Here is a 15,689-nt window from a genome sequence, read left to right on the forward strand (position 1 = left end):
TACAACAATATACATAACTGTCTGTTTCTATAGGCCTACTGTGTTTAGTACATGGGTCACATGATGCTCACGTCTCATAAAGAGTCTAGCGCTTATTACTTAGAATGAATCGAAGTTGCAGTTTGTCTTTCTTTCTGCAGGAAGCATACAGGTCTTGCATCACCTTGATTGCACGTTCAGCTATCTGATTACTTCGTGGTATGTCGATGACGGATGGCTCTTTCTTCCAGTGATTTTTGAATGACTGCAATGCCTTTTTGTAAGGCTTCAATACATCAGATAAATTCTTGAAGTCATTGTCATTGTACTTTTGACTACTAAACCAATGTTCTGCCCACTCATGTGAAATGAACCTGCAAACCTTCTCCAAATTCTTTCTCGCTTCAGGCATAAGAATGAACGCCAGAATGGCGAGAATGGCTCTTGAGTTCCATCTGGCATTGCTCATATTAGGAATGTTCTGAAAGTGAATCAGAGGGAAGTTTCTTTGTTCTTCATAGAACCTAAACACTCTTGTTAAATGGTACAAAAACTTCATATCGTCTCTCCACCTGATTTATCAAGAATTTCTACAGTTCCATTCACAAACTTATCCTTCAGTTCATCATACTTATTCAACAGTTCAGACACAAATGGGTATTCAATGTTTGGAGATTTGGTATCACCCCCAAGTTCTTCGTTCATCACCAGACGGAGAATCCTGTCTAGTACGTGATGCTGACAACCGATAAATTGTGGTATTGTGACACCCTTTAATTTAAACATACGTTGCAACTTCACAACAACTCCATTTCTCTTCCCAGTATTGATGTTTGTTGTATCAGTAATGATCATCTTAATTGAATTCCACAAATTGTATTCATCAATAAGTTTGGCAATTTTTTCAGCAACAGTTTCAGCTTTGCCATCTTTTAAACGCAGTGCATCAAGTTTCACGTCAGTTCTTTCATTCTGAAGTACAACTACCTGATATTCCTTATCATCTATTCGTTTGCCGTCAAAGTGTAAGGACCACTGCTCCATTTTAAGTTGTTGTATCATTTCTTTTTTTAATTTACCTGCCTCTTTGAATATGGACTTGTAAATTGCTGATTGACTTGGAGTTGGAATATCAATACCTTGTTGTGATAATACATTGCATATTTTAGCAGCTTTCTTTGTGGAAACTCCACTTGATGTAACCATACTTACAGCAAATTTACTTTTGTAGTGCTTTCTAGTTTTTTTCTGAGTGTCCTCATCATCGTCTTTATCACCGTCGTCATCTTCATCATCTTCACTCTTACTTTTGCAGTTTTCAGATTCAGTACCACTGTCTGTGGTAGACAGGACTTGTGATGTGGAAGGTATTGCTGTTCCAGACTGGACTTTCCTTCTCTTGGAAGGGTGAATGGTTTCTTTACTTGCCACTTGTCCTGTTGAGTACCCCACCTGTCCTTTACTTTCTTTTTGTAGGTGGTATAGACGTTTATCTTCCGAGGATAACCACTGGCCATTCACTTTCGTGATGTCAAATAATGCATTGAGAACATCATATTTTCCACGCTTGACACATTCATCATAGACCTTCAGCACCTTCATAAGCTTTGCTCTTATCACTTGATCAGACACACGTGGAAAATTCAGTTTATTGTCCCACAATTTTGTAATTTCCTTAGAAATTTGGTCTATTCATTCTTTTCTTCCTTTAACATATGCTCCGAGAAACTGGTATCTTCCTACTATCTGCAATTGAAGAGGTATTCTGGATTTTTCATCGAGTAAATGTTCTTCTACAGCCACGCTTCCTCTTCTTCTGTGTGACTCTTGAAATCTCACCAAATTTTTAGTCCAAGTCTTCTTGTTCTTTGTTACTGTGGTATGACTTTTCTTGTGAGACATCATATAATATTGTTACGACTTTACGGATAGCTGAGCGTAAATATCCGTTTAATAAAGTCGTTTAATTAATAAAATACTTTAACTGTATAGTAATCCAATTATAGTTCGATAATCCAGTCAATGTTGATAACAGCTCGATAATCCAGTCCGTATCCTAACGATAATGCTACAACTACTTATACTTCGTACACTTACAGCGTCTTTAGTTCGCTACAGTAGTTCCTTATTAGCTCAGTTACACGCAGAGTACTTCATAGAACTATTCACATTATCAACACTGAGCTCTGACAGCAGCTCGTTTATATAATTATTTAGAGCTTCCAGAATGTTCTACTAAGTTCTATAATCTTCTACAGTCTGTTACAGTTGTCTATATCACTGTGGTAACACAATGACGTCATCACATAACAATTCCAAGTATTTGCCGGCACACGGCCGTTTCGTTGCCATGGTAACGTGTGGCGTTATATTTATAAATTCATAACAAAATAATGAAATAAATAGAATTAAGCTGAGAATTAAGCTTAAGATTAAAACATCGGTCAAAAATGAATGTATAAAAATGGTAAATCAAATTTTTATTTTGGGGGTGACCTTTTTTTGTTGCAGAAAGCTATTTGGGCCTTTTTTCATGATTTTAGGTAAAAGTTCATCGATTTATGATACAGAAAACATTTTATTTGAAAAAAAATTAAAAAGTCATATCCCTAATATACACACACATATATATATTATTCACGGGCCCCTTAAACTCTTATGGGCCCTGGTGCGGCGCAATAACTGCACCCCCTTCTCATAGGGCCTGGTTAGTTACACCTTTTTTTACCTTTAGCTTCATCAACACCTGCTTCAGTTGGTAAGTTTAAAAACTATTTACTTATTAGCTGTTTATAGTCCTATTTTTAAAGCTATACTATAGAGTTAATTCCATTTTTAATTTTATTTAATTACTCTTTTTTTCCTTTTAGTTTTCCTGTGTATAGATTTGTTGCCAAAATCAATGTTTTTTTTTATGCATCTTTTTATAACAATTTTAATCAGATATTTCAAAACCACTATAATAAAGCATTTCCAAAAATTTTAAAATTTCTTAAAGAAAAAACTTTCAAAATCTTTGGATAGCACCAAATATCGTTAAATCATCTAAAAGAAAAAAACGCCTCTAAATAACTGCAACATTGTTAATGAATCGATTCTTATTTAAAATCTCCGCTCATCCATATTTTTAATATGTCTTTAGAACAAGGAAATTTTCTTGATAAATTTGAATTTGCAAGGGTGGTACCAGCCTTAGAATCTGGAGATGTTTCAAGCGTCTTCAATTGCAGGCCAATCTCAATACCATACTTTTCAAAGCTATTAGAATACATTAATTTATTATATACTGTCTACTTTCTAGACGATAACAATATTTTTTACTATGAATAATTTGTATTTAAAAATCACTCCACTGACCAAGCAATTATTCATCTTGTTCAGAATATTTTTCAGGCATTCGATGAAAATAAATATACGTTAAGTGTATTTTTTGATATTTGCATTTGACTCTATTTATGATTATATTCTCTTAAATAAACTAGATATTTACGGGGTTAAACATTCAAATGTTTAATGATTTCAAAGCTATTTGTCAAATACGAAATATTTCTTTTAGCGGTGGAGAATACGTATAGTATGAATATAAGCTGCGGGGTTTCTCAAGGGTCACTTTTAGGACCACTCTTAATTTTGATTTATATTAATGATTTAACCAAATCTTGTATTTTACTAGACGTTATTTTGTTTGGTGATAGGACAACTTTGTTTAATGCTCATTATGATATAAAAACGTTGTTTAATTCAGCTAACATGTAACTCTTAAAACTTACAGAATGATTAATGCAAATAAATTAGCAAATAATTTAACTAAAACAAAGTATACTTTTTTCCATCCCTTTCATGAACGCAATAAAATTCCTTAAAACTTCCAATACTTTACATTGGCAATTAAGCTATAAAAATATTATTAAAATTTCTAGGCGTACTCCACGGTCGTTCAGAAGCGACAAGTTATTATACGCAAGCGCAGTAGTATTTTAAAAAATTTTAAATTTTAATAATGGCTACGGTTCGTAGAAACGAACTTTTTTTAGGTTGGTGACTGTTTATTTTTATATATTTCCATATAAATCAGCATTTTTAACTCTTTCTATTGCTGAAATTGTTATAGGCCTATCTTGGTAGTTCAGAAAAAACAAAAGTTAGATAAAATTATATTTAAAAATTTAAAGTTGTACTTTTCAAAGAAAATTAACATTCCAGATTGGGCGTAATTGTTTACACATTAGAATAGTGATCGACCGAAACCGAAATTTGAGCCGAAACCGAAAGTACCGAAATTTCGGTTCAGTTAAGCCGAAACCGAAACCGAAATTTCGGCCGAAACCGAAGCCGAAATTTGAAAATGAATGTTTAAAATCCCTGAACCTTTTATGATCACCAAATTAAAGCAAAAAAAAACTATTTTACATATATCTAAGCAATCACCATGTAACATAGTTTGATAAAAACTATAATATGTCAAGACATTTCAATAATTAAAGGTAATAATTGAAGTATTTTCTCAACGAAATACAGAAGTATAGAAGACCTATAGGTCTTATAACAGAGCACCGCGGAAGTGCATTTAACCAGGAAGTTTACGCCTCCTTCATTACCGTGACGCAAAAATGTATCCTAAGCTCGTTTTGAGCCTGGATCTTCTGCTTCCAAGTCAAGCGCTCTAACCACTGCGCCACGGTCGCACAAGAAACTTCAGACCTTCTTTAAAGTGCTTTTTCAGTTAAGAGATTTTTTAGAGTAAACCACTTCTTAAATGTGATGAAAGTCCGCTAAGTGATTGAAGTTTTGGACTGTACGATCCATGAGATATTTTCAAATTGCAAGTTCCGTATTTGAAATCACTAACTGTCACGGTAAAATGATTCCACTAACCAGTTTTTTATCGATTATTTTCCGTTGTAAAATTTAGCACTGAGAAACTTTTGATGAAACTATTGCTTTGGGTTGCTTTCCTTAAATGTTAATTCATTTTAAGAATGATTTGAGAATAGTAACTTAAAACTATTGTGTAACGTGATTTCAATTAAAATTTTTACAATTGTTATAATTAAAAATTGATTTACTAACAAACGATTACAATTAGGAAACCGTCATGACCCCACTTATATTAAAACTTAAAAAAAATCTTATAAAAGTTTCGGTTCATTTCGGTTGCGGTTTGAACCGAAATTTCGGCCGAAACAGGAAAAGTAAAAAAATTGTTGAAGCAGAAATTTCGGTTTCGGTTTCGGCCGAAACTTCGGCCGATGCCGAAAGTTTCCGTTCAGAATGTCTTATTTTAATGGCTGACTGGGGATGGGGTTTTACTAGAGGTGAAGTAAAAGATTTGATACAAGATTTTCTTAAAACAAACAGTATTGATACACCATTTATAGATTCTCGACCAAGTAAAGACTGGTTGCATGCTTTCTTACAACGAAATCCCAAAATTACGCCAAGAAAAACTGAACATTTAAGCAATTCAAGAAACCATGCTGAAAATCCTGAGACCATCAAAATTTGGTTTGATCTAGTCGAAAAAACATTAAAAAATGCAGGAATTAATAACCTTCCTAGTCAAATATTCAATTCTGATGAATCGGGGTTCATCACTGACCCAAAGGAGCAAATTGTATTAGCAAAACGAGGTGCTTCTCGAGTGTCGCAAAGCATTGGTGGGTCAGGCCGGGAGCAAATTACTGTCAATTGTGCATGTTCTGCTAGTGGGCATATATTGCCACCATATATTATCTACAAAGGAAAAAATTTGTATATGGACTGGGTTAAAGGTGGCCCTGATGGAGCTGTTTATACTACTAGTAGTAAGGGCTGGATGGAGTGCCCTCATTTTTTAGAATGGTTTCAAAGCATATTTCTAATGTATACAAAGCATCTTGCAAACCGCCCACGTGTTCTTATATTTGATGGTCATATTTCTCATATTAGCTCCCCACTTATTGATTTGGCAAAAAAAAATAATGTTATTCTCCTACGCATTCCTGCTCATCTCACCCATCTTCTTCAACCTTTAGACACATTAGTTTTTCGACCTGTAAAAAGTAAATGGCAAAGTTTGCTTATAAAATATGCAAGAACACATAATGGACCAGTATCCAAGAAACATTTTCCAGGGCTACTACGTACCCTTTTTCAGTGTTCCTTTACTATGGAACAAGTCAAAAGTGGTTTTAAGGGAACTGGCATTTTCCCTCTTAACAAAGATGCTATTGACACACGTTTATTTAATCAGTGTTTTCAGTCACATGTAAAGAAACCTACATTCTCCACTAATCATCTCACAAGATCATGTTCAATGCCTAATCTTCAAAGCATTTGTGTTAACGATGCTCCCATTTCAACATCAATATCATCAGCTTCATCATTACCAGTTTCTACATCGACTTCCTCTATCAAAGATTTTTTTCTTAAGCAATTACAGTCTAAATGTGCAGAAACCTCTCTTCATGGAAGATCTGCACGGGTTAAAAGGTTTCGCTATGGTGAAAGTTTAACATCAGAAGCATGTTTAAAACGAACAAGAGAAGCTTCAAAAAAACAAAACAAAAAAAAATTGAAGAAAAAAAAAATAATAATAAAAATGATAATGATGACAACAGCAATATTGTATGTCCTGAATGTGGTGACTGTGGAGATAAAGGTGATCAGTGGGTGTGCTGCGATGTTTGTGACATTTGGTATCATGTAAAATGTACTATGATAACTGAATTAGATGATGTTAAAGTCATGGAGTGGAAGTGTAGTAATTGTTTTAAGTTTTTGTAAAAATATAATCTTAAAAATTATTATTTTTTAATTGACTCCTTTTTAAATATTTGTTTTCACACAGTTTTATGATATTTTTAAGTTCGTCAACAGCTTTTTAATCTTATTTAAGTATTCTAAAAATATGATCAAGTAAAGTATACAACCCCCTCATTTTAGGGAAGGTGAAATCTTACATGATTGTAACTTTTAAACATAAGGTTATTTGATCAAATTAAAAAACCTGCTGATAAATTTAAATGTTTTATAAGATAGCAAAAAAAAAAAATTATTAGCTCAATGCCCACATTTCGGGTAATAGTGACAAAGTTTGGCATAGATCCGTGGTTAGTCATCACACACCACTAATTGGATTTGAAATTTGTTTTATTTATATAATGAATAGCTATAGACAATAGATTTAACTTGGTATAAATTATATCGTATATAAAGGATTACTTCAATAGTCAAATTATAATGTATACTTGTATTACTGTATTACTTATAATTTTTTGATTGGCATATTTAATAAAAACTTCTTGAATACTCATTTTTAGACCACATTTCTCATACGAATTTAAATTATAATTAGTTAAATTGTTCCAACAGTAAATTTTTTTTTTTAAACCTTTTTTTCTCCCCAAACAGTTATATAGGCCCTTTTATATAGACCCAAAAGTTCACCTTTCGGAGCTAAAATAATTGGGGCTTTTGTTTTTGTGAAATATCATACATTTGTGTTTTACTTGAACAAAGTTTTAGCTTTATAGTATTTTATTCCTGGTCGAAATTCTACTGTACCGTATTTTACCGTATACCGCATAAAAGGTTTTGGAATAAGTGGAGATAGAAGTGATAAATAGGTGTGTTATGACATATTTGACATTTTATATAATGTTGAAGGCACTTTAATTACAAAAAGGGACAATATTTAAGTTATCGAATAAAATTTTAACAATTGCGCTAAGTCTTGGTAAAAATATATACATTCAATATACTTGGTCTTATTGCCCCTCTTTTTTTATTTTTTGCGATTTTTTTTTATAACTTCTTACCAGTCTTGGCACTATACAAAACTTTTTTTTTTCCGTATAAAATGCTATGCCTCGTATACAAATATGTTGTCTGTCACTAGGAAAAAAAATATTCGTTAAATTCACAATATTCATTTTTTACAATAGAAAAACCTGAAAGTATATGAAAAAAGTGGTCTTAATGCCCTCCTTTGCCCTATATATATATAATGAATATATATATTCTTTTTAGATATTAATCATATGCTTTATTTGTACATTTATATACATTTGGTTGTGTCAATAATTTTAAAATCAATAGACACAATTGATTTTTGGTTTCTTGACACATAAATTTGTAAAAGCTGTACAAAGATTTTCGTAATCAGGAAATACATCAGTTAATTTTGAATATGCATTGGCTATTTACAACAAAAAGTAATAATCTTTTGTTATTAGTGAGTAACTTCTTTATATATTTTTTTTCTAAAGTGATTTTTATGCTGTGTATTAGCATTGTATTTTTATTGTATTGTAAAATGTACTGCAACATATAAATTAACAGGTAATTTTGTTTGACTCGTTTGTATTTTCTGAAATTACTTAATGATACGAAATTATATTTAACTTATTAAGTATTTTGAAAAGTAATAATATATGCCTAGACTAATTATATAATTAGTTTTTGAGTTCATGAAATCTCTAAAAATGGCGGACTTTATACCATTTTTATATATTTATGAATATATATTTACATTACACATATATATGTATTATATAAGTATATATTTTTAATAAATATGGACTAGATGATGCTCCTTTGCTGTTGAGAAGGTAAGTTACATAAAAGAAGAAAAAGTCGAATAAACCAAAAAATATATCTTTAAATATATATATATATTTACAGGGTGCGGAGATAGTTTTGTCCCACTTTTTAAGGTAACCAATTGATAGAAAAATCTGTTGCAAGAAAGATTAAAATGTAACAACATTTTTATTTAAGTTCAAAGAACCAAAAAATTATAATAAATGTTCAAAGTTTTTACCATCAGCGTCGATGCACTTCTTTAAACGCTTTCGGAAGCTCTCGATGATGGTCTCAAGCTCTTGGATGGTAATTTCATCCCAAGCTTTCTTCAGAACCGACTTCAATGCATCCACTATTGTGTATCTTTTGCCTTAGATCTTCTGTTCCAAGATCGACCAGATTGAGAAGTCAAGGAGGTTCAAGTCTGGTGAATTACTTGGCCAAACATCCTTGCTCCAGAATCCCGGTAAGAGTTGATTGCAGAGAGCGATTGTTGACACAGCTCCATGGGCCAGGCTTAGTCCTGTTGTAACTTAAATCCAGCCTGACCAAAGTAATTTGAGCCCCATAGCTCCACCACATCTCTCAGAATGCTTTTTTGATAAACTTGGGCATTAACTTTCACATTTTGATCAATGAATACAAGCGAGGTCTTTTCGATAGCACATATGCCTGCCCATACCATCACTGACTTCAGGAAATGCCTTTTGACCATCAATTTAGTCGTGAAAGTGTTCTTCAAACCACACTTGAGAAGTTCACGAAGATACTGGGAGTTGTGGATAGGTTGAATCGTAAAAATCTTCTCGTCCATGAATAACACTTGCTTCAATCGACAAGCAAGCAACCAGACGCAACATCTTCTTGGCACTTAGCTTTCTGTTTTCTTTCGCTTGATCACTCAAGAAGTAAGCCTGATTGATTCAATAACTATGCAATCCAAGCTTTTTTTGGATAATTGTTCGCACACTTTTTTATCAGTTTCCAAGTCTCTGACCATCTTTCTCATCGAGCGCAAAGGGTTTTGGCGAATCTTGCAACGGACCTTGTTGATATTGACTAGAGTAACTGCAGCGGGCGGCTGCTGTTGATGTTGACTGGAGTAACTGCAGTTGACGGGCGGCTGCTCCAAAGGCAGTCCATCTCATTTCCTAACTCTTTGTATCATTTTATGACCCTGTTAACCATTCACTTTGGATAACCCGCCATAGAAACAATTTGCGGGCTGGTTTTTCCAGCTTTCAACAATTCAATGATTGTGATCCATCTTTATTGCGTCTCTCTTTATTGCGTCCATTTCCCTAAAAATAGCAAATTTTATTTTTGAAATACATAGTAAATAGCAATTAAAATTGTAAGATAAAGTTTAAATTGTAAGAAATTTTGTAAATAGCAATTAAAACCAGTAAGATAAAGTAAAAACAAATGAAGTTCTCTGAGAAATACAAGCGTTCAATAATTTTTTAGAAGTGGGACAGAATTTTCTCCGCACCCTGTATATATATTATATACAGGGTGCAGAATTTTCTCCGCACCCTGTATATATTTTTTGTATACTTCTGTATACTTCACCATTTTTGTATACTTCTGCCTATTTACATTATTTGCATACTTTCAACCTTATATTTTTTGTTCTTTTAATGTTAGTTAAATTAAAGAAATAAAAAATTCAAAAATTTACATCAGAGGACAAGCTCGCTTCAGTGAAGTAAGAAAATAAATTAGAAGGGTTGACAAAATAACAAAATAAATAAAGATGTGTAAAATTTTAAGAACAAGATAGTACACAGGGGTGTACCTTCATGGTCTTCATGTACTTTTTTCTCAAAGGGCGACTAACATTTTGAAAAAAATGCCTTTTGGTAGCCCGACAGGACAACCAGACAGTTTCTTATTTACAGTAAGTGTTTATAGTATATTTTATATAGTATATTATATATAGTATATTATAGTTATTTACAGTAAGTGTTTAGTTAATAAATATTTACTGTTTAATACTAAACTAATTACCAGACTGCGTATTATCATAACGGACAACTCAAGTAAGACATAAAATGCATTTCAGAATCCAGCCGGGTGAATGAAACACCCGTTATATAAAATATTATATAAAAATTTATTTAAAAAATTTTTAAAAACATTTTTTAATTAGAAAAGTTAAAAATAATATTTTTCTGGGGACTCATAGACTTTTTGTATGTACACAATCTAAAATATCCATTAAAGTCAATTACTGAAAATTTTTGGCACCCAATATTTTATTTCATTAAAATATTTTTGGTGTTATGAAGCATCTGCTGTAACACATTTCTTTAGCATGCTTTAACTGCCAAACTAATATTTGTTTTGAGTAGATAATACCATAAAAAAATAAGAAGGTAAGCTAATAAAAATGTTATTTTTAAAAACATTTTATCTTTTTAAAAAACGTTAAAACAGGATTTAAACCATAGGTTTACAGAACCAACTCAATGCTCTATCTGATTGAGCCACACATTTTTATGTAGGCCAAAATAATATAATAAAAACTCAGTTTAATGTAAATAAATTTCTCACAAATAGAAAAAAGTTAATTCTAATTACTGTTCTAAATTGTCAAGTCCAAAAAAAACTTCAATTAAGGAGTTGACTACCAAATAAACTTTGCAACAAACGTTCTAAAGTTATGTGACAAAGTTCCAAAAATCATTCAACTGAATTAATTTTTGATTCATTGACACAAACCCAAATATACCATTTTATATATATATATATATATATATATATATATATATATATATATATATATATATATATATATATATATATATATATATATATATGTATATATATACAATATATATAAATATATTATATATTACCCTCTTTATATATATATATATATATATTTTTATACATCTTCGCTTCTAACAAGGCTGCAAGCAGCCACTAATTAAAGTTGGAAGTTACTGAAAGAGAAAAGATGAAGATTGTAGAGCAATATAACGATTTATGGACGACTTAAAAGATTGCAAATTATATAAATCAGGAAAGCAAGATGAAGGAAGCGAATTCCAAAGAGCACTTAGGAACAGTCACAGAAAAAGAATGACACTTAATTGAATGACGAGTAACACGAGAATGAATTATAGTAGATGGCACAAGAGACACTAGCTCTTTAGAGCAGTGCCCATTATAGTATTTATAGAAAAGAGAAAGAGAAGTAACATTACGACGATGTGATAATGTTTGGAGGTTGGCTGCAAGAGCAGGTCCAACTATGTTTACAATGCGTTTTTGCACCTTGTCTAAAAGAGACAGTATTCCATACAAGGCCGGATTTGAGATTTATAGAGATAGAGAATAGAATCCGAAGTAAGAAAGTGACGAGCTCGATAAAGAGATGCAACCTTAGCAGATGCTAATTTTGCAACTGATTTGATTTATGGTTTCCAAGAAAGATTGGAAGTAAGAGTTAATCCTAGAAGATGAAGAGTAGGTGACTCATCGAGTACATCACCGTTCATAAATATAGGCAGATCTAAAGATAAATATAGGAAGATCTATTGCGATAACGATTGGCTGAAAAAAATTGAGTTTTATCTGAATTGAAGTTCACCAGCCACTGTGAGGCCAGTGCCGTCTTAACGCATAGGCTAGGTAGGCTGCAGCCTAGGGCCCCCGATTTTTAGGGGCCCCCAAAATGTGTCTGGATTTTTTTTCAAATTTATATAAATAAAAAATTATATTTCTAAATTTTCTGAAGAAATCATAGTTTGGGGGCCCCTCGGGAATAATTTTTTTCTTGATAAGATTTTTTTTAATTATTTTTAGAAAAGTATCAGTTTTTCAGTTTGGGGGCCCCCTTGGGAATTTTTTTTTTCTTGGTAAGCAAAAATGCATGCATGCGTCCGAAAATAAACATAAATTTTCCGATAAGAAGTGTTAAATACAAGCACTTAAAATATCCCATTAGATTGAATTTGAAATTGCTGTGATCAACTTAAAACATCTGTTTTGAAAAAAAGTCATTTAACATGTCTAATCGGACTTATCAAAGTGGTGCTGCAAAGAGGAAAAAAGCCGCTAAAGCAAAAGAAGACATTTCAAAATATCTTCCTTTGACATCATTTCTTTTGGTACAAAAGTCAAAGCCTGTTGTGTCCAAAGACGTATTTCTTTGTCCAACTTCAAATTTCGTAAGCATTGATAGTGCTTTGTTGCCAAATGAAACTCTAGAAATTCAACAGGAACTGGAACCAGAACAGGAGCCAGAACCAGAGCAGGAGCCAGAACCAGTGCAAGAGTCAGAACCAGCACAGGTGCCAGAACCAGTACAGGAGCCAGAACCAGCACAGGAGCCAGAATCAAATCAAATTAAAACTTATCCAAACGCAACAACAAAAACTACTCAAGAAACTGACCCAGCATTGTGGCATCAGTTATCCCAAGAAGCTCAATCATTTTGGATTTCTAATGGCCCGTCCATGTGCCAGAACAATGATGGGAGCTTCAAAAATTCGGAAAGGTTGAGTTGCGGACAAAAAAGGTACTTATCAAAATCTTGCTTTAGACGTGAACTACACAATGGCGAATTTGTCAATCGTGAATGGCTATTATACTCACCTTCAACAGGTTCTGTTTTTTGCTTTGCTTGTACCTTATTCTCCAGCAAACACTCTAATTTTTCCACAACTGGATTTGATGACTGGAAAAATGCCTTAAAATGTATATCTGGACACGAGAATGGTTCTGAACATCACAAAAATATGCTTACTTACTCCAGTCGGCAGAGAGAAAGTGGCCAGCTTGACTCTGTATTATTAAAACAGTTACATAACGAACAATTGTACTGGCAAAATGTGCTGAAAAGAATTGTTGCAGTTGTAAAGTTCTTGTCATCAAGAGGATTGCCATTTCGTGGAAACAATGAAACCATTGGTTCAGAGCAAAATGATAATTATTTAGGAACTCTTGAGTTACTTAGCCAGTTTGACCCATTCCTACATGAACACATGAAAAAACATGGAAATTCTGGAAAAGGTAATACTTCATACCTCTCCGCCAATATCTGTGAGGATTTTATATGCCTAATGGGAAATAAAGTTTTGAGCGAAATAATTTCTGAATTAAAAAAAGCAAAATACTACTCAATCAGCGTTGACTCAACTCCAGACTTGTCACATCTAGATCAATTAACTTTTACAGTTCGATATGTTAAAGACTTGGCACCAGTTGAGCGTTTTTTGCAATTTGTTCCCATTCACGGGCATGGAGCTGAACATTTAGAAACAGTGGTTTTGAATTTTTTACAAGAAAATGAAATTTCAATATCTGACTGTCGTGGGCAGTCATACGATAATGCATCAAATATGGCAGGACAGTACTCAGGCCTACAAAAGAGGATTAAAGACAAAAGTGAATCAGCATTGTTTATTCCTTGTGCTGGACATTCTTTAGATCTGGTTGGCAACAGTGCAGCGGGATGTTGTTTAGAAGCAATTATTTTTTTTGACTTTGTTCAATGCCTCTACAACTTTTTTTCTGCATCAACTCATCGTTGGCAAGTGCTTCTGTCTTTTGTTGGCAAAGGCAAAAAAATTGTCAAACAGCTTTCTGGAACTCGATGGTCAGCACGTGCAGATGCCATGACTTGTCTGCATGACAGTTATGATGAGATTAAAAAAGCACTTGAATTTTTGATCAAGGACATAAGTCAGTCAAAAGAAACTCAAAATGATGCTCAAAATCTCATCACGAAAATGAACACTTTTGAGATTGTTTTTCTGACAATTTTCTGGAATGATATTCTTTGTCATTTTAATGAAACATCGAAGATTTTACAGAAAGAAAATTTAAACCTGGATGTTGCAGTTCGGATTCTAAAGTCATTGTTGCATTTCATTAAAGATTTGAGGAGTCAATTTGAGAATTACCAGGAAAAAGCCAAAATCTTGCTTCCAAACACTGACTACAGAGATTCTTCAAAAAGAACAAAAAAAAGAAGCCGACGTATGGCCTTCTTTGATGGTGAGGCTGAAGAATTGGAATTTCAGGGAAGTTATAAATTCAAAATTGAAACATACCTTCCTGTTATTGATTCACTAACATCAAATTTAGAAAAAAGAACATCAGCATATGAGAAGATCAATGACAATTTCGGATTTCTAGTAAACATTCAAACAATTGCCAATGTTGAACTAAAAGACCATTGTTCAAACCTAGCACAAATTTATAAGAAGGACATAAATGAAAATGAACTTTTTTTTGAGTGCCAGCAATTTAAATATTACATTTCAAAAGATGAACATTCATTTACAGAATTTTACTCAACATTAAAAAGAGACCACTTGGAATCAACTTTTCCAAATATTGAAATTTCCCTTAGAATTTTTCTGTCAATGATGGTCTCAAATTGCACTGGCGAGCGATCATTTTTAAAACTAAAACTTATAAAAAATGAACTCCGCTCAACCATGCTGCAAGAAAGATTGAACTGTTTGTCGTTAATGTCAATTGAATCAGATGTTCTTTTAACCATTGATTTTGATGATATTATTAAAAAATTTTCAAGAAAAAAATCACGTAAACGTCACATGTAAATTTTATCATTGCTTTAATAAATGTTTCCTATTTTAGTATTTGATTTAATTTTTTTACTAAGGAAAAAGGGGGCCCCAAATTAAGTCTAGCCTAGGGCCCCCGATAGCCTTAAGACGGCCCTGTGTGAGGCCCATGCTGTAGCAGAAGTGAGATCCTTTTGAAGCTCAAATACCCCCTCCAAGCAATCAGAGGTTGATGGTTTCTTATCACGACAAGAATGAATGGTAGTATCATCAGCAAACAATGCCACCTTAGATGTGAGAATATCTGGAAGATCGTTAATGTAAATTAAAAAGAGTATAGGGCCAAGGATAGAACCTTGAGGAACCCCTGAAGTTACAGTATAAGAAGAAGAGTGTTGTCCATCGAGGACAACTTTTATGCTACGATTGGAAAGGAAGGATTCAATGATCTTAAAGATGTTGCCGGATACACCATAAGAAGAAAGCTTATGGAGAAGACCAGCATGCCAAACTTTATCAAACGCTTTTGAAATGTCAAGAGCGATGGCCTTAACCTCTCCACCTTTATCTAATGCACAATAAAACCTGACGTAATCCTAT

At 32.9% G+C, this 15,689-nt stretch overlaps 1 protein-coding gene across 1 annotated transcript; it reads left to right on the forward strand.

Moving 5' to 3' along the window:
* Positions 1-12,560: 12,560 nt before the first annotated feature.
* LOC136078851 (zinc finger MYM-type protein 1-like) lies at positions 12,561-15,125 on the forward strand. The gene has a single exon (XM_065794666.1). It carries the CDS (start codon positions 12,561-12,563, stop codon positions 15,123-15,125), a length of 2,565 nt encoding a protein of 854 aa, XP_065650738.1.
* Positions 15,126-15,689: the final 564 nt, after the last annotated feature.

The sequence above is a fragment of the Hydra vulgaris genome, chromosome 03, assembly GCF_038396675.1.
Source record: "Hydra vulgaris chromosome 03, alternate assembly HydraT2T_AEP".
NCBI lineage: Eukaryota > Metazoa > Cnidaria > Hydrozoa > Anthoathecata > Hydridae > Hydra > Hydra vulgaris.

Bases quoted from the DNA above. Each gene is read 5' to 3' on its own strand.
- LOC136078851 (XM_065794666.1), top strand. From the start codon at position 12,561: ATGTCTAATCGGACTTATCAAAGTGGTGCTGCAAAGAGGAAAAAAGCC.